Raw genomic sequence first — 23,526 nt, forward strand, 5'->3', positions numbered from 1 at the left:
CTTTGGTCAAATCCTCAACAGCAGAGATGTTTTAAACTTAGTGACGTGTGGTCAGGGTAGGCGGGGCCTCACCTATCATTATTTATACATTTTGTTATTATAAATCTGATCTATAGAGGTCCTTTATTGCACTTCATGTTATCTTCTCTTCCACAGGGAGATCCTGGCGATGTGATCTCCAGTGGTATTTTTGGACCGAAAGGAGCAGTAGGATTGCCTGGACTGCCAGGGCTTCCTGTAAGGCTTCTCTCATTCTGTCCAATGACTATTATAACAAATATCAACTTCATTTAAAGTTGTACCTGATGTTCCAAGAATGGTTAACGCATGCTGTGTTCACAGCTAGGATCTGGAAATGTCTTAAATTGAAAAGCTGGGATGAGCTGAATGAGAATTTTGTGATATGAGTGAGATATAGTTACTGCATTAAAACTGAAATCATCTTACCCATAATGCTCAGTATGTAAATAACTAATTTGAGCTTTTCTTTGGATTTGTGTCACAGGGCACTCCTGGTGCCCCCGGATTGCAAGGTCCACTTGGCCCCCCTGGACCCAGAGGTTATGAGGTAAAGCACAGCTGATGCGAAACAGCTGCCAAGACTTAGGCTCCTTTCAAAAGTATGAAATGTCACCTCTTAATTTTAATTTTTCAGGGTCGCCCGGGTGCTCCTGGTCTTCCTGGACCTAAAGTAAGTCAAAATGAAGATGAGACATTTTTGTCAACGTGTCAGTGGAGCAAATACAAAAAAGTCATTAGTGCTTTGTTTGTCCTAGTTTGTTTGTTATTTAAACCTTTATTACCACTTCACTAAAATGAAAATCTTCTTTTTCCTTAAAGGGAAACATGGGTTTGAACTTCCAGGGACCCAAAGGAGAAAAGGTACTGTAATAACCTATACTCTTATTATAATAAATGTCTAAACATTCTGTGTGTTTCAAGCTCTTTTTTGTCCAAGTACATAAGATAATTTGGTGCATTTTTGTGGGTGCAACACAGGGTGAACAGGGTTTGCAAGGACCCCCTGGTCCTCCCGGACAGGTTGGGGAACAGAAGAAACCACCTGAGTCTGAGATTCAGAGAGGAGACAAGGTAATAAAAACAATCCTGTTGTAATCGCTGGTGTTTGAAGAACCTCACCACTAGAGTGCAGCAAGAACCATAGAACTGGTCAGGCTGCAACTTTCACATCAGCCACTGGATGCCAGCAGAAATCCTGCTCTACTCTTCATGTGTGATATTAGGTTATGTGCTGTAAAAGTAAATTAATAATTTTGCCTGTTTTATGTTAAGGGGGACCCAGGATCCCCTGGCCTCCCAGGTGATCCCGGCTTTCCAGGACCTCCAGTGAGTAGCAGAAAACTTGACTAATGGAATCCATTCACAATAAAAGAGCCTCTTTACTTCAAAGACGATTTATGTTTGTGATTGTAGGGACCCTCCGGTGGCCAGAAAGGAGAAAAGGGTGAACCAGGAGAGTTTGGAAAACGAGTAAGTGTATTTTACACAAAGTAGACATAAACCTCCTGCGTGGACCTTCATTTTTATAGTTGCAAGCCCCTCATCCAAACCCCATCCACCAGAAATACAGGTACTGCCAAGCATCTGTTGACATATTTCTTTATTATGTTGTTCTGGTTCCATCAAACCCCAATGACACCTTTAAGTATGGTAACTAACCAAAATGTCCTTTCAAATATTTCAACAGATTTGGTGCTAAAAACTAATACGATTTTTAGGACTTAAACTTGAAAGGTTTCTTTTCGTTATAGGGTAAACCAGGCAAAGATGGTGACCCTGGCCCCGTAGGCTTTCCCGTAAGTTCTGCCAACAGATGGCACACTTTTCTTACTTCGTGTTGGTACCACTTAGTGTCAGATTTGTTAAGATCTATCAAGAGGCCTGTGACCGATTGTCCAACTTTATTCCCTTTTTTTCGATCAGGGAAGCAAAGGAGAGCAAGGCTTCCCTGGTCCTCCAGGCAGGGATGGAGAGCAAGTAGGTTTTCTACTAGTCTTTAAAATGTAGGTGAGGTGAAATACTGGCTGTTTACCACTGCTATCTTTTTTTTTAGGGTACAAAGGGAGATCGCGGATTCCCAGGCCCACCAGGAATTGTGCGTAGGCGTCTTCCTCTAAATTCTATTTATTCTATCCATGTGCTATTTTTAGTAGCACAGCTTGTTAGTTTATATTTTGTATTGTTCAAAGAACTGAAGAAGACTGCAAATCAATGGCAGCTTTGTTCTATTTTAAACTATTAAATCTATACCTTCATTTGATCGCTCAGGTGATCGGTCAGACCGGAGGTCAGGTTGGTCCTAAAGGTGATCCTGGGCTACCTGGTTCACCAGGACTAAAAGGAGAAAGAGGACCACAAGGTAAACACAAAACACACTTTCACAAGTCTTTATATAGTGCACATGATGCTAACGAGCTAAACAGCTACTTAGAAAGTAGACCGACAGAGCCTCAATGTTTAACAGAATTCAGATGTGTCAATCATTTAACCAACTATAATGAACATTGTCCTCCTGTCTTCTTTAGGCCTAACAGGACCTCCTGGGGCACCAGGACTTCCTGCCATTGGTGGAAGTGGTCCACCTGGAAATCCAGGTTTGCCTGGAGAGAGAGGACAAAAGGGAGACACAGGTCCTCCAGGGTTTTCCTTGCCAGGGCCCCCAGGACGTCCAGGTTCTTCTGGTTTACAGGGTCCACCAGGGCCTCCTGGACCTCCTGGAATTTCCAGTGGAGGACAAACTTGCATCCCTGGGAATCCTGGACAGCCTGGTGTTCCAGGAGATAGGGGTTTCCAAGGAGAAACAGGCCAGAAAGGTCAGAAAACAGACCCTGCTGTATTTTCACAAATCTGAACTATATATATATATAAAACTATATAGAAAATATTGCATAAATACACTGTATCAAACCAAGAATAAATACTTTATACTGACCTTTTGCTATTTTAGGTGAAAAGGGGGAGACCTGTGTGAACTGCTTTGGTGAAACCAGTTCAATCCCTGGACCCCAAGGACCTCAAGGACCACCAGGACTCCCTGGTAAGACATGAATTTCTATTGATTTTAGAGAGTCCAGATTGCATTTGTAATGCACTGGCACAGTGGTTAGCGCATCGTGTTCCTGTTGCACAGATCGCGGGTTGCATCAAGAAGGTGTAAAAACTTGCTTAACCAATCATGCAAATCATTCAATGTGGCGACCCCTTATGGGATAAGCCAGAAGGAGTTACCATTTTTTTTACTTTAATGTACTTTCTTTCGCTAACGGGCAGTTCCCCACCATATCCATATATTTCTAATGTTATTTTTGGAAATATGTAATGTGGTCATGTAACTGTACTGTTCTTTATATGTCACACTAACAACTGTCTGTCGTCAGGTCGTCCTGGCTCTCCTGGTATCAAAGGTGACAGAGGATTTCAAGGAATCCGTGGTGACAATGGCCTCCCTGTAAGTAGTTAAAATTCTAGTTTTCAAAGGACCTAAAATGTTTAATATTTCAGTTGAATTTTGCATGTACGAAAGAATATACTGCGCATAACTCTCAGAGCTGTAAGTACACATTTTGATTTTTTAATAATAGAATATTCTAGAGTAAAGCTGGCTATTAAATAGTAGACCAGTATAGTAAATCAGTATATGCGAGGTCTTACATGTTCACACTGCTTTTTACCTTTAATTTTTGGCATAAATTAGAGGTCTGTTAAATTATTATGTTATAAAATGATAATTTAATCATTCTACCAACCAATTTGTACCATCTGTTTACTTTTCAGGGTGCCCCTGGTCCCCAAGGTGCTCCAGGACCGGTTGGAGAAAAAGGAGACCCAGGTGATGCCATTACAGTCAACGGTATAAAGGGAGAAAAGGGTGACACTGGCTTTCCTGGAGTACCTGGTCTTCCTGGTTTGGATGGCAGACCCGGCCGTAATGGACAGCCTGGACCACCTGGGCCAAAAGGAATTTCTGTAAGTGCATTTACACCCAGTCTGCCATTCATTCACGCAGTTGTTCATTTGACAGGCAATGTCATCGATTTTGACAGGGCTCTCTAACGGTGAAAGGAGATCGAGGACCCCCTGGTGAGCCTGGTGTTCAAGGTATTCCAGGAGACAGGGGTCCACCTGGTTCCCCTGGCTTTGGACCACAGGGGCCTACAGGAGCAAAGGGTGTCCAGGGTGTATCAGGAAGACCTGGAGCTCCTGGTGTACCTGGTATAAAAATTTTATAATATATTTTTTTATCAAGGATAAAAAAAGAGAGAAAACGTTTATTTATGATTTACAAGGTTGTTAGTATCTCTTCAGATTTAAAGGATGATGCTAAAGAAGGTCTTTTAAGGTTTTGTGGGTTTTTCCTGTAACAGAGGAGTTTAATCTTCCCCCATCTTTCTTTAGTCACTCAACTAATTATTGGTATTAAATGTTATTTTATTATTCTTTAAAGTTATTTTTAAGTTCTCCTATCTTTTGCCATGAAGGTGCTAAAGGTGAACCAGGCCTGACAATAGCAGAAAAAGGCTTACCAGGACCTAGAGGACAGGATGGCGAACCTGGACTGCCTGGTGCACCAGGTACACAACTATTTTAATAGAAGATAGTGTAGTACACTGTATCTTGTTGTAGGCTACAAGCTATTGCTTGTTTAAGGAACAAGTAACAGCACAATAGTTTAGGAACAGTGATCTGATTGACCTGTTATTTTCTGTTGTCAGGTAACCCAGGTCAACCCGGACAGCCTGGTTTCGCTGGTTTACGAGGAGAAAAGGGTGAACCTGGACTCCCAGGCATTGGACTCCCAGGACCACCAGGAGTAAAAGGTGTAGAAACCAATTAAAAATCTTTCTATTATTCTTTCTTTCAATGTGTTTACCTTTTCTTTGGTTCTCTAGTTACTCATCTTAGGTTTATTTTCTTTCTTGACTTCATTCCATTCTGCGTTTTCATCCTTTTTCCTAGAATGTCTTACTCCTCCTCTTGATTCACAAATTGTTATATTTACTCTGGGGCATTTTAACCTCTTCTTTGTTTAACCCAGCCCATCCTCACCTGCTGTTTTTAATTTCCAGGAATCCAAGGTATCCCTGGTCAGCCAGGAGCTCCTGGAGGACCAGGAAGACCAGGTGTGGATGGACGCCCTGGGCAGCCTGGAAGTCCTGGATCCAAGGTACCTTTACAGATACACAGACACATAGTTTAAACTACTGTACTAGTACCAATAGACATAAAAGATTAAAACATGAGAATCATTTGGTAGGAACTAAATTATAGGATTAGTATTGTACAAACACAATAGGAATCTAGTCAGACATTATGTTAATGAAGTCCATCACAAGGTATCTCATACACTCCATCTTTGTCTGCTTGCTACAGGGTGAGCCTGGCTTTGGACTTCCTGGTCCTCCTGGCTTACCAGGACCATCTGGAGCTAAAGGTTACCCAGGAGCTAAGGGAGATCCTGGTTTCCCTGGTAGTCCTGGTCAGCCAGGACGTTCTGGATATGATGGACCTACTGGGCTCAAAGGTAATCACTGCACTACAGACCCTGATGTAATCAGTCTAAAGGACCATAAAACTATGATAGAAGCTTAACAGTCCACCAAGCCTGGTTTCAATTCCTCTTGTATAGGTGAACCTGGCACACCTGGTATACCTGGAGCCCGTGGCCCACCTGGATCCTCTACCACTGGTACTGTAGGACCCCCAGGCCCCCCTGGACCTCCGGGCCCAATGGGAGAAACAGGTAAACAAGGGTTGGAAATTTGGGTTCTGGAATTTGTTTCTAGTGAGACTAAAACTAAGTCAAGTGAAATTTTTGTGAAATGTTCTATGAAATGTGACAAAATGGAAATATTGGTAAATCTAAATCTAATTTTCTTTGTATTGATTAAATCTGACGTGCAATAAGTGTTTTTGCAGATGAACACCTGTGACATTTGTTTGTGACTGTTTTTATTGTTCAGTCTAATTGTGCATGTTTTTGCTGTACCTGTTTGTAAATTTGTTACTTTGTTCTTGTAGTTCAAAGTCACCAAGCATGGTGCATGACCAACCACTTGTCAATGTTTCGGGGCGGTAAAGGTGTTTGGACGTCATTTTGCTATGGGGGTGTATGTGTCTGTGTCTGTCACCCACAAATACTGAAGCACCAGATGGCGCATTAAGGCTTTGTTTGATTGATTTATCGTGTTGGGTCTGTTGGTAATTAGGGTGTGTACAGAGTAAATATGTTTGAATATTAATGGTTACCACACTACTACAATCATGATTTGATCTATGAGGCGTTTTATTACCTCTTGTCCTTGCTTTTGTTTGAGTGCCATCTTTGGGCCATTTTTGAGACGTTGAGTCACTGCATCATTTTGTTCTTGGTTGCATTGCAGTTTCCCACACTGGTTGCACATCTTTGCTATCACAGAGCACATTATGGCTCACTATTTTAACATCACTCAAATCTTTGTCCTTCCGAGCACACCAATCATTTACTAACCTAAAATAGTTCACCAGTATCACCTTTTTATACTGTCACTGCCAACTGGAGTTTAATCACAAACACTCAGTGTTTAAATAGTCTAATCACACAATGAACACATGACATATTCAGCGTGTTCCCGCTCATCTAGAGTTGAATGCATTTGATGCATTATACTGTCTTCTTCTTATCTTATTTTTCGGCTTTATTCAACGCTCCACCCTCTGCACTTTGAAACACGCCCCTCCTCCATAACCTGTGATGCTCTGATGCCAAGGCGAGAAAGGTATAGTAACCCAATACAGGTGCTAGATGATGCCGATTGAGGGGAAACACGCATAGCGTTGTGTAATTACATTGCAGCAGAGATCTTTCTTTTTTACATTTAGATTTTATGTTTATTAATACTTTTAATTCATTAAAAGCAACTTTTTTCTACACCTTGACTACATTCATGTTTTCAGACTAAAAACGGTCAAGTCATCCTGTAGGTAGAATTCCATTTAGGGTTGCGGTAATAAGGGTTTTCAATATGTCTACACATCTTCCAGTGCCATACAGTTGGAGTTGTTCTTACTGTATGAGGGAGTGGTGAGACTGTGAGAGATATGGGGTGTGGCTTTATGTCATCCTGGTGTGCTCTGTTTACATGAAGCAACGTTGTGTCTTTGATAATAACAAACTACATTCCAGCCACTTATAGCCTTCAGTCATAAGAACTAACAAAATAACGAACAATATGAAAATGAAGTGTTAGCAGCATACTTTTATATTGTGTTGTATTTAATTGATTACATATGAGTTTTTCTATAGAAACCACTGTGTCTACATAGAGCTGATAAATGAGGCTCCTGGCATCTACAAACAAAGTTATAGCCAGATATTAAACTAATAATGTTATTATTACAGGATTCCCTGGACAAAATGGAGCGAAAGGAGACCCAGGCCCACCAGGACTTGACATCCCAGGTTTGCCAGGAGACAGAGGAATTTCTGGTCTACCGGGTTCCCCCGGGCCAATTGGCCCTCCAGGACCTCCTGGAAGACCTGGACAAGATGGGTTGCCTGGATTGGCAGGTAAAATATGCCTTATGACAGCATTACTTTAAACAGCTATTCAAAGTAACTGGATAACTTTTCAGTGTCTGATTGGATGCAGGTCAGAAAGGAGACATGGGTGCCATGGGAGCTCCAGGACCTGCTGGAGGCCCAGGACGCCCAGGAGCACCTGGTGGTCCTGGATTTAAGGGTATTTACCTAAGAATATTTAATTAACTAAGTATTAAGTAATTAATCAATTAATTTATTCTAATTATCACATCAGAACAATCAGAATTTAAATGTATTCATGGGGCTTCAAAAACAGAGCTAGCAACACTTGAAATAGAGGTAAATTCATTCTGAAAATTAATGTAAAAACCAAGAGCAGAGCATCCAAAAATTGTCAATTAATGATTAATGAGATCTATTGAAAGGACCTCAGTGTTTACCTCTTTCCTCTCCAGGTGAACCTGGATTCCAAGGTAGAGATGGTGAACTTGGTCCTCCTGGCGCTAAAGGAGAGAGGGGGGATCAAGGTCTTCCAGGGCCTCCTGGAATTGTGCAGTCATTTTCTTCAAAAGGAGCAAAAGGAGATCCAGGACCACCAGGTAGAGCAGAAAATCCTTCAAAGCCCATTTACAAGTAACATAAATAATAAAAAATGCAATAATATAACATTATTATCTACAGGTGCAACAGGACTTCCAGGCCAGAAAGGTATTTCTGGTCTCAATGGTGATCCTGGACTACCGGGATCGAATGGACGCCCTGGACTCCCTGGCCCACCAGGTATCGCTTTAGCTCCTAACACAGACTCCCAATGAGACATAAAAAAGCATTCCTTAAATACTCATTTACATTTTGCTGCAGGTCCTAAGGGCGATCCTGGAATCCCTGGAGGCCCAGGAGCACTTGGCCCTCAAGGACAAAAGGGTGCAATGGGAGAAATGGGAATTCCAGGTAAGCCCATATTTTTTAATAGTTCTATAGGTTATCTTTTTTGCACCTGATTTTGTCATAAATACTCCATTATGACTTTGTCACAGGACCATCAGGGCAGAAAGGTGTACCAGGTCAGCCAGGACGACCAGGATCCCAAGGTCAACCTGGAACACCTGGATCCCCTGGATTCAAAGGTGAACCAGGTTCTGCTGGTGCTGGGCCACCAGGACCACCTGGACAGAAGGTACAAGATGTAACCACTTACATTTCATGAAAATCTTTCACAAAAATTTAGAATCCTTCACAATTTCTTTCCATACTTGTACGTTTTCAAGGGCGAGCCAGGACAACCTGGTTTCCCAGGAAGTCCAGGACTGAAAGGAACTCCAGGATCACCTGGGCTGCCAGGTTTATCAGGAGCACAAGGTTCCAAAGGCGAACCTGGCCTTCCAGGATTCCAAGGTAAATTGAAAATTTAACCAAATCAGATTAATGACAGATCCTTTAGAAAGTCATAGAGGTCACACAGCTGTATATTTTCTAGGTGTATTATTAAAGGAAGCATTTTATGTCTTTGCAGAGCTATTGTTGTACCATTTTAAAAGATGATTGCTAATCAACACACATTTAGACAATGAGCTTTCAGAGAAACCAAAGAAGCACTGAGTGATTCTATGGTTTTCATCTGTTATCCTTCCAGGTCCTCCTGGCATCCCGGGTCCTAAAGGTCTTGATGGGGAACCTGGTGCCACTGGTCTCACTGGAGCTCCTGGCCGACCAGGAGAGCCTGGTCGACCAGGACCATCAGGGTTTCCAGGAGATAAGGGTCAAGCAGGTCGTGATGGTATCCCAGGACCATCTGGAATCAAAGGGGAGCCAGGTAAGCTGCTTCTCATGTTGCTCAGTAGGAATGATTTTATTGTACTATAAGATTTCATTTGATTCCAATTATTTCTTCTATAGGACTTCCTGGTTATGGTATTCCCGGTCCTCCTGGGCTGCCAGGTTCACCAGGTCAGTTATTACCATCATTATCATTGCGTGCACACAGACATACCCATTTTGTGAATTCCTTTAAATATGGTGTATTTTTTTATTGTAAGGTTCTAAGGGAGATCCCGGTCTTCCTGGTCCATCCGGCAGTCCTGGTTACCCTGGACCTAAAGGAGATGCTGGCTCCCCTGGCTCCCCTGGTCTTCCAGGCAACAGCGGCCCACCCGGACCACCAGGACCAGCTGTACAGGGCCCTAAAGGATTCCAAGGACCACCTGGACCACCTGGAAGAGCAGGTAAAGAATTGGATGTAGATATTATCATCACATAAGCTGCCAGAAATTGCTGCCTGGTTTTCCCATGCTGATGAAAGGTTTTATCCTACCCACAGTTTAACATGACAATTGTTAAAAGCAAAGTTTAACTCCTAAACAACAAATCTAGCCTTCACTTTTATGCCACCTTCATCATAATCACCTATAGTTTAAAAGGAGGAAATTATTTGTAAGGTATCTTTGTTAGTACTTGAGTGTGAAAACCAGGCAGTAAATGGCAGAAATAACACTCGAAGCGTGAATCTTTTCATGCCTGCATCATTTTGATTTGCATGGGACGTTGTTGCACCAATCGTCATCACTGGGGAGGAGTATGTTACTGTTTGAGCACCAACGCACCTGTCCAGTCAATGTCAAGAGCACTGAGCATGGATGATAAACATTTGTGGTGCCTCACAAATAAATTATTGTTTGTCAGTGGGACACGTGCCTTGTTTTTGTCCGCAGTCATCATTCATTTTCTTTTTCTTTCCACCCATTCGTTCCTCATGTCTCCTCACTCCCTGCCCCCTTTCTCCCGATCCCATAATTGGGGAAGTTGTAATCTATTCATTTTTCCACAGCCATGAAGTGCCACATATATGTGTCTGTGTTTGTGTTGTCTTGTTATTGTGAGTAATCTGCATCCATTGTCGGTGGTCCTGTCAGTGTTGGTGTGAAACATCTGAGTCTGAGACAAGCTCAAAAACTCTCAACTGTATTTTAAAACATAGAAAACTTACAATGCATCCGTCTGTCTCAGTATTTTCTGATTTTTCTACCATATTGATGCCTCTCAATTCTATTGAAGACATGCAATGCACATACAAGTCGTCAGTTTGTGGTGTGTGCCCTGATTGATAAAGCTAAAACAACAAACTTCACATCTAGTTGAGAGTATTGAGTTCATATCTGGCTTAGCTGTATTAAATGTGTTTTGTTTTCCACCTACCAGTCTCTCTCTCTCTCTCACACACACACACACACACACACACACACACACACACACACACACACACAGAGTTAAATCTACACGTTGATGAAAAGCTTGACACTATGCTGTAACCTTGTGCTTAGCGAAAGTAACCGCCAGCACACCAGCACTGTGTCAAGCTACAACACACTCCCTTCAAATGTTGAAGTGTCAGAATGATAAAAAAGAAATGATGCGATGACATTTTGCCTCCTGTTCCCTGTGGCTTGGCCCCACCCTCTGCGGTGTGGCCCCGCCTCTTGGCGTGATGACACGTGTATCCGGCCGTCGCAGGTCCCACAGGTCAGGTCAACAGCGTCCGGACAACTAAAGTACTGCACGTTCTTTACAGCAACACTGACTGAGTTTAACTTCACTTTCTGATCTACTGGGAACATGTTCGACCTAAAACCTGCTGGGAAATCAATGCATTCTTTCATTTCCAACTTGATTTCTTGCTAACGGCTGTCTTCTTTCACTCTTCATGCACACTGATGGTAGAGTAACACACCAGTAATAAGTAAGCACCTTTTAAAGACTGCTTGTGACATTATAAAAAAACACCTGATTACAAACTCACAGGTATTGTCTAGCACAATCAGCATGTTGTCTGGATTCTACGTCAGTGCTATCGACAAATCTAACAAACCGAATGTCTTATTTATTAATACATTTTGCACACAGAAACACACCACAACTAACTCACCTAAAATAGTCAAACATGTGTCACATACTGTAGTCCTAGCTTGTGTGTGTGTGGAGGAATATTATTTATAGGCCGTTTGCAAATTGGAGGTTTAATGGTCAGATGTCAGATCCAGTGGGTTATTACAGTATTGAGCCCCATTGGGATCACGTGGTAGAAAATTTACCTGCAGCCATTCTAGCAGTTCTAATAATAGCATCGCATTTATAGTAATCAGTACAAGAAAGAAGAACAAATTGATCTAAAACCTTAAACATTTAAGAAATGTTATTGCTTCACATGTTTCAATAGATGCTTCAAAAATGTAATGAATGGAAAATGTTACTCAGCTGCTCATTTTGTTCAGTTGTTCACTATGGATTTAGAATGTGAATCAAAATACAGCAGAAATGTCTGATTATAGGTTTCATGTATTTGACTGTGAATGAACAAGAAGGAGAAAATTGTAAATCATAGGAAGTGTATGAAATTGTATGAAATCTAAGACACATATGTAAAAGGTCTGGAGGGAAAAGACATAAAAAGATAATTTTAATTAACCTCAGGGGATTCAGACCATAACATTGATTTTTCTACTATGTGATCTCTCGCTTCTATTTGCTTACAGAAAACAATTGATAATTTGACCCACACAAGATTACAAGCAGATTTAAAGGATAGCTGTAAATTATTGTGTTTTGCATTTTTAACCCAAGGTAGTACAAAAAATAGAGTGCATTTGACTGTTTACATTATGTTTCTGCTCTGATGTGTGCTTCTGTCTAAACCTCCTCTTCTTTTTTGCCTCATGCCGTCAACCCGGCTACACTTTACCTGGGAATTCTGGGAACCATAGGTCTTCCAGGTTAGACTCCAGTGGTTTGATGGTTTTCATACTGTACTCTTTTAAGGGATAAATGGGGCAAGCAAGGGAAGACTGTGAAGACTGTGTTTCAAACAGGGCTGGGGTCAGTTCCCTTCAAATGCTCTACAAAGTCCAAAGTCAAATTTATAATCAGTGAATGAATTTCATGAGCTTTGAACTTTACTGCTTTGAAGATGAATTCATCTCGGCCCTCAATATTAATACTTTGTTACCTTAATATGACAGTCTAACAATCAGCCTCTGTTCACTAGTAAAACCGGATGTCAGCCATTATGATGTGACAACATTTTTACCCCACAGGATAAACAGGAGGTCTCACTCAGGACTGCTCCTTGCCATAGTTGTTGCATAAATGAGTTGAATCCCACCCTAATATGACCTTGGTGGCAATAACACTTGGAAACAAAAGGCTTTTTTTCTGCATATACTTGTCTTTTTACAGACTGAAAATTATCTCCATACCTTAGTTAAATATCCTTGTGTAAGGTTAGTACAGGTTGACGTCAACCTAAACTTTGAGACCCATGTGCTCCTTTGTATTGTGATTTATTTTGCTTATTTCACAAGTCTGTTCTCAGTTACTTTATTGTAACAAGCAATACTTGGTTCAGGTCTGTCTGCTACTATACCGTTTTCTGACAGTACAAGAATATAAACAGGGATGTATTATTTATTATTTTGAACAGAAAAGACAATGAGCTGTGTTGACTGATTAACAGAAATGTCTCTATGATACTTTATCTAACATTTGAACCTTTGACATCTAAAGGTCCACCTGGCCCAGAGGGTCCTCGTGGCCCTGCAGGAAGTGGTGGTGTGAAGGGAGAGAAGGGTATTCCTGGTGCCCCTGGCCAACCAGGCCTCTCTGGACAGAAAGGAGAAACTGGTTTTCCAGGAATTCAAGTAAGATCTTATTGTTAAATGGGTTTTTAGTTTTTAATGACATTAGAAAAGCGGGCTTTAAGAATTGGGTTGTAAATCTATCTCATCTGTACCAGGGTTCTCCTGGACTTCCTGGTCCCCCTGGTGCAAAGGGGGACTTAGGTCCGCCTGGTGTTTCTGGATTCCCTGGTTAGTCTACAACATTGTTTTATTAAAATAACATTTTTTTTAAATTATGTTTTCATTCTATTATGCAGATATAATCTAATCTGGTGCATTTACCACAAGCAAATTACCAACATTTTGTTTGTTTGTATTTTAATAGGCATGAAGGGAGACCCGGGCTCCCCTGGTAACCCAGGTCGTCCTGGGGACCCTGGGGACCGTGGAGTGACTGGTGGGCAGTGGCATTTTGCTTCTCAGTTTAATAGCATATTTTGGTTTTCTACCCTTGACACTGATCTCTTTTCGACGTGACATTTGGCTTCTAGGCCCTCCTGGTGACCCAGGTGTAGTTTCAGCTCCCATCATGGTGAAGGGAGAGCGAGGACCTCCTGGTCCGCAGGGTCTACCGGGTCCTCGGGGTCCAACTGGTCCTCCTGGACGTGAAGGCCTCCCAGGTTGGTAAATGTGTGAATGTGGACTTTTGATCGAGCCTGATTACTGGACAGAAGTTGGGGCCAAGTGAATACGTTTGGAAAGTTTTGTTTTATTACTACGACTATAACAATATTTTAAGTTTGACACAATTTGTGCTTGATCCAACTCATCCAAAATTATCTTAACTGGATTTAGATTGGGTAATTGTGGAGGCCAGGTCATCTGATGCATATCTCACTATCATTTGAGACTCTACCAAGGCCAACAGATGGGGTGGCATATAGCTGCCATGGCCTGGTCACCAACAGTGTTACCACCTCCTCCTCAATTGTTTCACATGGAGCCACACTCATGCACTTCTCTTTTTAACTCCCAGGCCAACCTGGTAACCCTGGAGATCCTGGTACAGATGGTCCTCCAGGCTTCAATGGGCCTCCAGGACAAAAGGGAGAACTTGGGCCTTCCGGTCAACCTGGTACACAAACATTCATCTACAAGTTGAATTCAGTACTAGCTTATTACTTTTAGTTTCTTACTTGTAAAATAGGGACATACTGCTGAGTGATCTGTTCAATCTAATCATTAATTTGGAAACAACTACTACTACTACTACTGTTTTAATGTGGCCCATTCGCATTCCTAGGTCAGCGTGGCTATCCTGGTCCACCTGGTTCAGATGGTCCACAGGGTATTCCAGGTCCTCCTGGATCAGTCTCTGCCGCTCATGGTTTCCTCATCACCCGACACAGTCAGACTGGTGAAGTGCCCTTTTGCCCTGACGGAACTAACGTCATCTACGACGGGTACTCCCTGCTCTATGTGCAGGGCAACGAGAGGGCACATGGACAGGACCTTGGTATGATATTCACTTTATTATGTCATATGAAACTTACAGTATCATTTAAATTAATCACTGCTTCTACTTTTTCGGCCTCTTTTGCAGGTACGGCCGGCAGCTGCCTACGCAGGTTCAGCACCATGCCCTTCATGTTCTGCAACATTAACAATGTCTGCAACTTCGCCTCTCGCAATGACTACTCCTACTGGCTGTCCACTCCTGAGCCCATGCCTATGTCCATGGCTCCCATCACCGGAGAGAGCATCAAGCCATTCATCAGCCGGTAGGGATGGAGCGAGGGAGGACAAAGGCGAGGGAGGAGCAGTGGAGCTGGCGTTGACGCTTCCCTGTGTGTGTGCTGTCTAGGTGTGCTGTGTGTGAAGCTCCAGCCATGGTTATTGCAATCCACAGTCAGACCATCCAGATACCTGCTTGTCCTGCTAATTGGGAAAATCTGTGGATAGGCTACTCCTTCATGATGGTAGGCCAGAGCGTCTTTAAATTCCAAATGCACGGCTGTGACGCGAGCATCGGTTTAGCTGGCCATGCAATAGCACTTGACTTAATCAGTGCGTTTTCTTTCTTCCCAGCACACTAGCGCAGGTGCAGAGGGTTCTGGTCAGGCGCTGGCCTCCCCTGGATCCTGCCTGGAGGAGTTCCGCAGCGCTCCCTTCATAGAGTGCCACGGCAGGGGGACGTGCAACTACTATGGCAACTCATACAGCTTCTGGCTGGCCACCATAGAACCCAATGAGATGTTCAGGTAACCGTGTCAGCTTATACAACAAGCTTATTTGTTCTACAGTTTCCATCATTCCCAGCTGTAGGAGGGAACATGACGGCATTTCCTCCCGTAACCACCTCCATCTTTTACTTTTACAGTAAGCCCCATTCTGAGACCTTGAAAGCTGGCAACCTGCGGACGCGCGTCAGCCGCTGTGTGGTCTGCATGAAGAGGACGTAACGGAGTACGGCAACGAGCACATCCATCGTTGCCAAGGACGCCCGATCATAAGGAAGAGATGATTGGATGATGGGGGACAAGCAGGGGCAGCGGCGTTTGCTGTGACTGAAGTTGTCTTGGTGGCAAGGTGGAATTCCAATGGTGCCTACAGCAAAAACAGTAGTACTACTGTGCAACACAGCTTAAAGCAGAAAAAAACTGATGTAAATAAATATTACATTTAGTCTATGTTTTTCTTAAGAAGTACCTCAAAATGAAAGCAGAAATTTATCCACTAAATGGTGCTATGATGGATGTGTGACAACAAAAGTGCATCTTCATCCTTTTCCCTTCTTTCCCAAAAGGATCATTGTTTCCTTTCTCCTTTTTAAGAATCACTTTTGATGTTGGTGCAAGAAAAATGTGATACTGTTCAGTTTTTAGACAGGAAACGCTATTTTTTTGTTTTCATTTTGTTTTTGGCCTTATTGATGAGGAGTGGATGGTTACCAGATCGGCACTTTGACTTTGGAACATCCAAGACGAGAGATGCACTGACGATGAGCTTTTCCTAGTGAGACTGACCGCTTTTTGTACCGTTAGCTCTTCATCCACACTTTCTCCGTCGTCGTCCTGGCTTTTTACATTACATTCGGTTGTACTAACACTTAGGCCGCCATTACTTGTAAGTAATAAAATGTGTATATTGTGTAAAACACCATTAGTTTTTTAGTGTATGAGCTCCTAAATCGGTGCCACCTATTTCTTACAAAGCTGTTTTCCAGATTATGTTTTAGCACATGCACACATCTACTCAATATTGTACAAAGTAAGGCTTTTATGAATGAAACAGTATTTTATATATATATAATGAATATATATTTGAATAACAGGATTCAAAGTTATATAAACTTTACTGGCTGTGGGAGACTGTTCATCCAGAAAAGGGTCATGCATTTAATAGAAAAACTGAGCTAACTACTGAACACAGAGCCATGTTCCTCAAAGCATAACAGTCATGTATGAAACTACAAAAGCCAATCGCTTGATTTCAATTCATAGAATTAATAATTAATATTAATAATTATAATGTTGGACTGAAAGAGCAGGATTTTGTTTCACAGGCATTTGAATTAAAAATGTCCTCCTTCATTAGAAAATCAGAATATAAATATATTTGTTTTGTGTATTTAACATTTCCAGGTGCTTCCAATAATAGAGGGCCTGAGGATTTGGGTCCACATTTGTACCCAAGTCCTTTAAATCCACTTCCTCTGGCTTTAATTTGTATCCACGCTTCATTCAAGTGTTCACACCCCACTGTTGAAGCACAGGTTGTGTTGTCATTTAAATCAGGTGTGTGTTGCCCCCTGATGTACTGTAAGTCTACAAGAAAAATGCTTCCTGTGATTTTATTGTTATTATTTTTTCACCACTTTTATGATTTCTAATTTTGTCAAACTGGGGTGCGAATAAAAATGTGTATCAGTTTGTTTTGATCTTTTATTGTTATGTTTTTATGTTATCCAGAAGTTGTTATAAACTTTTAAGACTGAATTAAATAACATGTCCCATGTGTTTGTCTCCTGCATAATTAGAACATATAGCTGGCGTCATTGAGTCACTGAAGACTTCTTACTTCCTGTGAAAGCTTTTGTGGCATCTTTTCTGAGTACCTTCTTTTTGTATTTGCCATGTGTCGTAGATCGACGCTTGAGCATGTTTCCATCTCCATCCATTTAGTCTGCAGACATTCAGAAGGCTGCACAATGAACAAACAGGCAAAGAACAGTTCAGTGTTTTTAATATGCTTAAAACTAAATTCATGTAGTTCTAGTCAGCTGGAGGTTGCATGTATTATCTGTTGTTAGTGTCACCTTTATCAAGAAACTACCATAAAGAAATTACTTAAAATACATTAACTTACATAAATAGTTTAACATATTCTTACTGTCTTATTCTTATGCTGTTTAAAATGGAAATGATGAGGGGTATTTTGAAGGAACAATACCTTTTTAGTGTTTAGTATTATAGTTGTATGAAAGGTAAAACAGGACTGAGGACCATGTTAGTTTATAGGTGCTCAAAAACTGAAACTTCATATGTAGTTGCTGAGACTGAGTATTCATACAGAATCAGTATGAAGTACAAAGTAAAAACTACTATGTCCTAGTTTGTTTCTTTATTTTTCATTTATTTCATCAATGCATACGTGTGCTATGGTGTCGACACCTCAAACTGTCTGGTAATCTGTGTTTTAGCTTACACATATTTAGGCACACGCTCTGACTGCAGTAGATTCACACAAAGCTCTTCTCCTGTGTGACTAGTTTGCAAACAGGAGGGAGACTTATTGTCTGGGTTCACATACAAACTCACCAACTGATTCACAAACAAGCAAATTAAGTAAAGTGCAAAAGCAGGCTGAAGTTTTAGAGCCCTGCCTCCTTCACATACCTGCTAATGACGACCTAAAGGTGGGTGTGACCCAAGACAGAGTTGACACTTCCACCTCCGGTGCAGATCAGTGCGTGCTGGAAAAAAGGGGAGGGATTTAATTGAAAACGAAACTGTTAGAATGGCGCAGAAAGCAAATCGGCTCGACGGGCAAAAATTCTGCTGTTCAATCTGTCTGGATCTCCTGAAGGATCCGGTGACTCTTCCCTGTGGGCACAATTACTGCATGAGCTGCATTAGAAGCTTCTGGGGGGACGCGAATGAGGGCGGGGGCCACAGCTGCCCTCAGTGCAGAGTGACGTTCACGCCCAGGCTGGAGCTGGTGAGAAACGCCATGTTGGCAGAGCTGGTGGAGGAACTGAAGAGGACGGGCTCGTCCGCTGAGGCTGGAGCCGTGGCCTGCGATGTCTGCACTGAGACGAAGAGCAAAGCCCTCAAGTCGTGCCTGCAGTGTCTGGTCTCGTTCTGTGAACAGCACCTTCAGCCCCATTACAAATCTCCGGCCTTTCAGAGCCACAAACTGGTCGACCCTTCCGCCAAGCTGCAGGACAACGTGTGCTCTCGTCATGGCGAGGCCATGAAGATCTTCTGCCGCACCGATCAGAGGTGCATCTGCTACCTGTGCTCTATGGATGAACACAACGGCCACACCATGGTTTCAGCCGAAGCAGAACGGTCCGAGAGGCAAAAAGAGCTCGGCGCGAGTCGGCAGAAAATCCAGCGAAGAATCAGCGCGAGGGAGGAAGACGTGAAGGCGCTTCAGCTGGAGGTGGAGTCCATCGAGGCCTGCGCTGACGATGCAGTGAGAGAGAGCGAGGCGGCGGTGGCTCAGGCGAAGCAGCAGATCAGAGCTCGTCAGTCCACCCTAACGAGCGGGCTCAGAGAGCTCCAGCAGGAGCTGGAGCGGGAGATCGCTGAGCTGGGCCGCAGAGAGGCCGAGCTGCAGCAGCTCTCGCTCGCAGAGGACTGCGTCAGGTTTCTCCGCATGTACCCGTCGCTGACTGAGGTCGGCGAAGCAGCCAGCCCGTCCTGCATCGGCGTCCAACCACTGCAGGCCATGAGAGATGCGACGGCGGCTGCAGCGTCCGAGGCCAGAGCTAAACTACAGGACATCATTAGTGAAGACTGGTGTAAAGTGCCGCTCACAGAGACCAGTGTAGATGTTTTATCACCACAACAAGAGCCTAAAACCAGAAAGGACTTCTTAAAATATACAAAACAGATCACGCTGGATTCCAACACAGCAGATGGTTGTTTCCTGGTTCATATTAATAAAGCAGAACAAATTTATTGTGAAGGCACTAAGCGTCACCCAGACGCATTCACCAGCTGGCCTCAGGTTTTGTGCAGTGAGACTCTGACTGGTCGGTGCTACTGGGAGGTGCAGTGGACAGGGGATGCCTTCATAGCGGTGGCCTACACAAACATAAGCAGAACGGGAACTAATAGTGCATTTGGAAGCAACGGCCAGTCGTGGGCATTGCACTGCTCCCAAAACCGTTTAAATAAATATGTATTCAGACACAATAACATCAGGACTCAGGTCCCAGGTCCAGAATCAAACAAAATCGGCGTGTACCTGGACCACAGCGCTGGGGTTTTGTCTTTCTACAGCATCTCTGCGTCTGACGCCATGACTCTGCTCCACAGAGTCCACACCACGTTCACCCAGCCGCTCTGTCCAGGCTTTGCCTGCTTTGACGGCTGCTCTAGAGTGCTCATTACCACAACAGAGCTGGAAGGTGAAAAAGATACACAAGAAGCAACAACACGGAAGTAGTGCAACACCAGCAGTGTTTGAACGTCCCACGTTTATGACACAGCAAAAACTGGGTCTGAGGTCTCATTATGTTTAGAATACACACAAAAAGCAAATGTTACAGATAGGTCTCGAATGAAAAGTACATTCATTCAGCCAAATATAATGAAGTGTGTCTTCTGGGGTCATAACATATTTTAAAATGTTGTTCATTAAAAATTCTGAAATGAACATTGTGTAAAGTAATTTTTAACACACTTTTTAAATGTTCAGCAAAATCACACAAACGCAAGCGAAGCTGTTGGCCTCTGTGTATTTGTAAAGAATGTTGCTGGATTAACCAGCAGGTGTCAGCATTACAGCACAGACAACAACACAATGAGCGACGAAGCCTTGAAGATGCAAAGATGCCTCAGTGATTTGAAAACAAACACACATAAACTGCTGTAACTTTAAATTATCCACTTCATGAACTTTTCAAAGAAAATACTTGAATAAATAAATGGCACTACAGGAATATTCAAGTAGAAGGTAAGTAGTAGTAAAAGTTAATTAAAAATCAATTAAGTAAAAAAACAAGTCTTTAATAAGATGTAATTGAAATGTTAAATTAAATAAATACAATACAATGCTACCTATTTGTATTAAAATCCATGTTTTCCCCCAGGACTGAACAGGTTCATAGACAGATGCATCCAGTACTTAACCTCATGCTGAAACACACAACAAACAGAGCATTGGCTGAAGCCTTTCCTTTTGTTTCCCCTGTGGCTGCTGCAGCTTTTGCTTCAGTTTCTTAAGCCACTTGAGGCTACGGGCTCCTCTTGACTAATCCTCTTCATGAGCAGCACTGGCCGAGTACTGACTGAGGTGGTCGTGTCTTTCCAGGCTGGTTTTCTCAGTTCACTAAGCTGTTTTAGAGCCACCACCTCCTGCTGCTTCCTGGAAACACATGCTGATCTTTTGTCCGCTGGAGTTTGCTCGTTTTCCTCTCGAGGATGCTCACAGTTAGAGGAGGCACAGCCTCATACAAAGCATGGACGGTGGGGAAGAAGACCTCTTATTACCAGAAGGCTGGGATGTAGCAATCAGAATGGGCTCGTCAAAGCATCACTTATTATTTACTTCAATTTAAAAGGCAAGATTTTCCTCTTGAGAAGCACTGAGCTGGTGGAGAGGAGAACCCAGCAGAACCAAGTTCATGGTGAGCAGCTAAGTGCCTCCACCAGTTAGGATGAGTGGAAGGGAAGATTTCAATCCACATGGTCTCAGGTAAAATGAAATGTTTTTTTCTAATAGTTCAACTCAGGACCTGAGAAGTTCAAGTGGTGATGATTTAATTTCCAATCTCTCATACTGGTACAATCTTTTAAACAAATATTCTACTCAAAAATGACTCACAACAAGCTCTTCTTCAAGCTATAAACATAAACGAGTTGTTCCTTTACAGGATGCGGATGAGCACATAATAATTATGGCAGCCAGTCGTGATGGGAAGTGAGGACAGCAGCTTTAATGGAAGACACAAAGAGAAGCATGGCTGTGGAGCCCGATGCCACTTTCTCCTCCATGACCTCATTAACTAAATAATACCCTCCTCAACTGCTCCCATTTGATTTAGAAAGATATCCTGCTGTTGTCCTGGGATGACTCTGCCCTCATCTGCCCCTTGTTAACAGACAGACTTGGAGTCAATTGTGGAAGTGGACAAAGGGAGGTCACCTGATCACCAGGACTCTCCTTTGACCATTGCTCTCTCTTTTACCTAAAAAGGAGCTTTGGGCGTGAAGAGGACGTGAAGGAAAGATGTCTGCCTCGAAGTCGGATGCTGCTGAGTGTCTGCGGGGTCAGACCATCTGCTGCTGACATGGAAATGAGACGCTGTCAGGTGAAACTCTGACGTGAGGCGTTAGTGTGTGTGTGTGTGTGTGTGTGTGTGTGTGTGTGTTGGGGTGGGGGGGTTCTCACTGACGAAGATGCTAATAGCTGCACTAATAGTTGAAAAGCTGCGAACATCAGATCCACTTTGCATTCTGGCCAAGTGGACTCCTAGGCTCGGCCCCCATCATGCACATACACACCTAGTTGTGAAACTCTAGTACCAGTCTACATCCCCAGTGGGCCCACTGGTTAGTCAGTAATCAGTACTGAAACTCTAGCAGGTCACATGTCAGTGTTAGAATGCCCCCTGCTTGGTCGACTGGCTGGGTCCTCATCATCTACACATGCACCTCAATGCATCACGATGCCTTCCACACTTCCAGGCCTGTCAGGCTGGAGGGAGGAGGATTTTTCCTGGTAATAGTTGCTGGGATTGTGTTTCCAGAACCAGAGGCTGGATGCAGCCAAAACAGTTCACTGGTGCGTCAGCGTCAACCCATAAAGACAGAGAAGCATGAAGCAAAGCTCCTAAATGTCTTCAGTGGGAGCTCTTGGAGCTTCTAACCCTACCACTGATGTCCAACTCACTGCTATCATGCTGTACAGACGGTGAAATATGTGGGGCCAGTGAGTTTGCTCTCTGTCTGGTGAAGGTGTGTAAAGCTACAGTAGATGCAAAGCCAAATAAACAAACTCAATCATATGTCCACTCGACCTGTGGAAGCTCAAACAGTCGGCAGTTAGACAGTGGTAATGTGATTAGATGATGTGACTGTCACTGACCTGATGGTCAGAGTCATGACCCTGAAAGCTGAACTGAGCTCCTGCAAACATGCCCAATATAAATGAATATCCAAGGTGTTATTTTGACTGGCACTGGTTTGTCTGCATGTATTTACATAACAGAAACAGAGCAAGCAGCTTTTCTTTCTTGTACTGAGGCTTTGTCTTGCATTTCCCCTTCATTTGCGTCTGAAAGGTTAATTGGGGTAAGTAACTGGGTCTTCACATCCTGGTGACTCTCAGCCAAAGGGCTTCAGTGAATGAGCCAGTTGACCATACTAGCTGTAGTTTCTGTTTGCAACAGTACTGAACTATTGACTCAATCTTTTCTTCTAAAGGATCAGTCTGTGTTGTTAAAATTCTGGATAAAACCAAATACCAAAGATTTCATTTTTCTTATTATTATATATTTAATTTTCTTCAAAAGGTAAATATTTAAAAAAGTTTTTTAAATTAAAGTTATTCTGGTTACTTGTAATGTTTTACACTACGCCAAATAGTGTTGCAAAGCCAGAGAAAGCACAATTGAGGCCTAAATGCAATAAATTTAAAATTCTGATGTCACTTTTTGGCATAAAATGGGCTGAATAGTGTTTATTTGTTTATTTCCATAAAGGAGAAAGCAGTCGACCACAGTTGGACGCCAGACTGCTGCGTGTGCTGGGCCATAACTCACCCTTCTGCTGACTCGCCTCTCGTGACCAACGTGGACTTTGGATTGTTTTGATAGTTGGACTTTGGGATGTTGGAGCGAGCTGGATAAACATTGTGTGTCACTGTTTGAAAACCTGTCATCTACAAAAAAACAACAGCGTGAGGAATGAGGAGAAAAACGCTCCTTTTTTTGGTTTTGTTTTAAGATCCAAAGAGAAATGAAAATGGAGCATGTGTCCTTCATTCATTCACAAAGCAACACAATGGGTTTCTTTTTATAACCTCAACCCACAGCTTAATAAAAAGAACAGTTTGTGTAATGAGAAGCTGAAAAGCTCACCATATTTAGAATAACTGGTCTTGTCTGACTGGACATAAGAAGAAGCCCCATTGAAAACCATGATG

General features: G+C 42.7%; 2 protein-coding genes across 3 annotated transcripts in view; both read left to right on the top strand.

Annotated features, from left to right (window-relative positions):
* Positions 1 to 17,163, top strand: part of col4a5 (collagen, type IV, alpha 5 (Alport syndrome)) — a 30,171-nt gene extending 13,008 nt beyond the window's left edge. For both annotated transcript variants that reach the window (XM_029143179.2, XM_055507063.1), the window contains exons 9-49: positions 157 to 237; positions 506 to 568; positions 656 to 691; positions 841 to 882; positions 1,000 to 1,092; positions 1,294 to 1,347; positions 1,435 to 1,491; positions 1,773 to 1,817; positions 1,945 to 1,998; positions 2,075 to 2,116; positions 2,290 to 2,380; positions 2,547 to 2,834; positions 2,969 to 3,058; positions 3,399 to 3,469; positions 3,796 to 3,987; positions 4,065 to 4,233; positions 4,500 to 4,592; positions 4,734 to 4,838; positions 5,088 to 5,185; positions 5,392 to 5,542; positions 5,648 to 5,761; positions 7,400 to 7,567; positions 7,650 to 7,739; positions 7,996 to 8,139; positions 8,222 to 8,320; positions 8,402 to 8,491; positions 8,578 to 8,717; positions 8,809 to 8,935; positions 9,174 to 9,353; positions 9,437 to 9,487; positions 9,577 to 9,762; positions 13,094 to 13,227; positions 13,323 to 13,395; positions 13,532 to 13,603; positions 13,698 to 13,826; positions 14,183 to 14,281; positions 14,450 to 14,662; positions 14,750 to 14,927; positions 15,011 to 15,125; positions 15,235 to 15,407; positions 15,527 to 17,163. In XM_029143179.2, coding sequence (XP_028999012.1) covers positions 157 to 237; positions 506 to 568; positions 656 to 691; positions 841 to 882; positions 1,000 to 1,092; positions 1,294 to 1,347; positions 1,435 to 1,491; positions 1,773 to 1,817; positions 1,945 to 1,998; positions 2,075 to 2,116; positions 2,290 to 2,380; positions 2,547 to 2,834; positions 2,969 to 3,058; positions 3,399 to 3,469; positions 3,796 to 3,987; positions 4,065 to 4,233; positions 4,500 to 4,592; positions 4,734 to 4,838; positions 5,088 to 5,185; positions 5,392 to 5,542; positions 5,648 to 5,761; positions 7,400 to 7,567; positions 7,650 to 7,739; positions 7,996 to 8,139; positions 8,222 to 8,320; positions 8,402 to 8,491; positions 8,578 to 8,717; positions 8,809 to 8,935; positions 9,174 to 9,353; positions 9,437 to 9,487; positions 9,577 to 9,762; positions 13,094 to 13,227; positions 13,323 to 13,395; positions 13,532 to 13,603; positions 13,698 to 13,826; positions 14,183 to 14,281; positions 14,450 to 14,662; positions 14,750 to 14,927; positions 15,011 to 15,125; positions 15,235 to 15,407; positions 15,527 to 15,608 — 4,572 coding nt within the window. In that variant the 3' untranslated portion in view covers positions 15,609 to 17,163. The remainder of the gene's footprint in view (positions 1 to 156; positions 238 to 505; positions 569 to 655; positions 692 to 840; positions 883 to 999; positions 1,093 to 1,293; positions 1,348 to 1,434; positions 1,492 to 1,772; positions 1,818 to 1,944; positions 1,999 to 2,074; positions 2,117 to 2,289; positions 2,381 to 2,546; positions 2,835 to 2,968; positions 3,059 to 3,398; positions 3,470 to 3,795; positions 3,988 to 4,064; positions 4,234 to 4,499; positions 4,593 to 4,733; positions 4,839 to 5,087; positions 5,186 to 5,391; positions 5,543 to 5,647; positions 5,762 to 7,399; positions 7,568 to 7,649; positions 7,740 to 7,995; positions 8,140 to 8,221; positions 8,321 to 8,401; positions 8,492 to 8,577; positions 8,718 to 8,808; positions 8,936 to 9,173; positions 9,354 to 9,436; positions 9,488 to 9,576; positions 9,763 to 13,093; positions 13,228 to 13,322; positions 13,396 to 13,531; positions 13,604 to 13,697; positions 13,827 to 14,182; positions 14,282 to 14,449; positions 14,663 to 14,749; positions 14,928 to 15,010; positions 15,126 to 15,234; positions 15,408 to 15,526) is intronic.
* A 911-nt stretch (positions 17,164 to 18,074) lies between these two features.
* Positions 18,075 to 20,034, top strand: LOC114851384 (tripartite motif-containing protein 16-like). The gene has a single exon (XM_029143181.3). The coding sequence runs from the start codon at positions 18,166 to 18,168 to the stop codon at positions 19,822 to 19,824; it is 1,659 nt and encodes a 552-aa protein (XP_028999014.1). The 5' UTR covers positions 18,075 to 18,165; the 3' UTR covers positions 19,825 to 20,034.
* The last annotated feature ends 3,492 nt before the right edge of the window (positions 20,035 to 23,526 follow it).

Source organism: Betta splendens, chromosome 2 (assembly GCF_900634795.4).
Source record: "Betta splendens chromosome 2, fBetSpl5.4, whole genome shotgun sequence".
Taxonomy (NCBI): domain Eukaryota; kingdom Metazoa; phylum Chordata; class Actinopteri; order Anabantiformes; family Osphronemidae; genus Betta; species Betta splendens.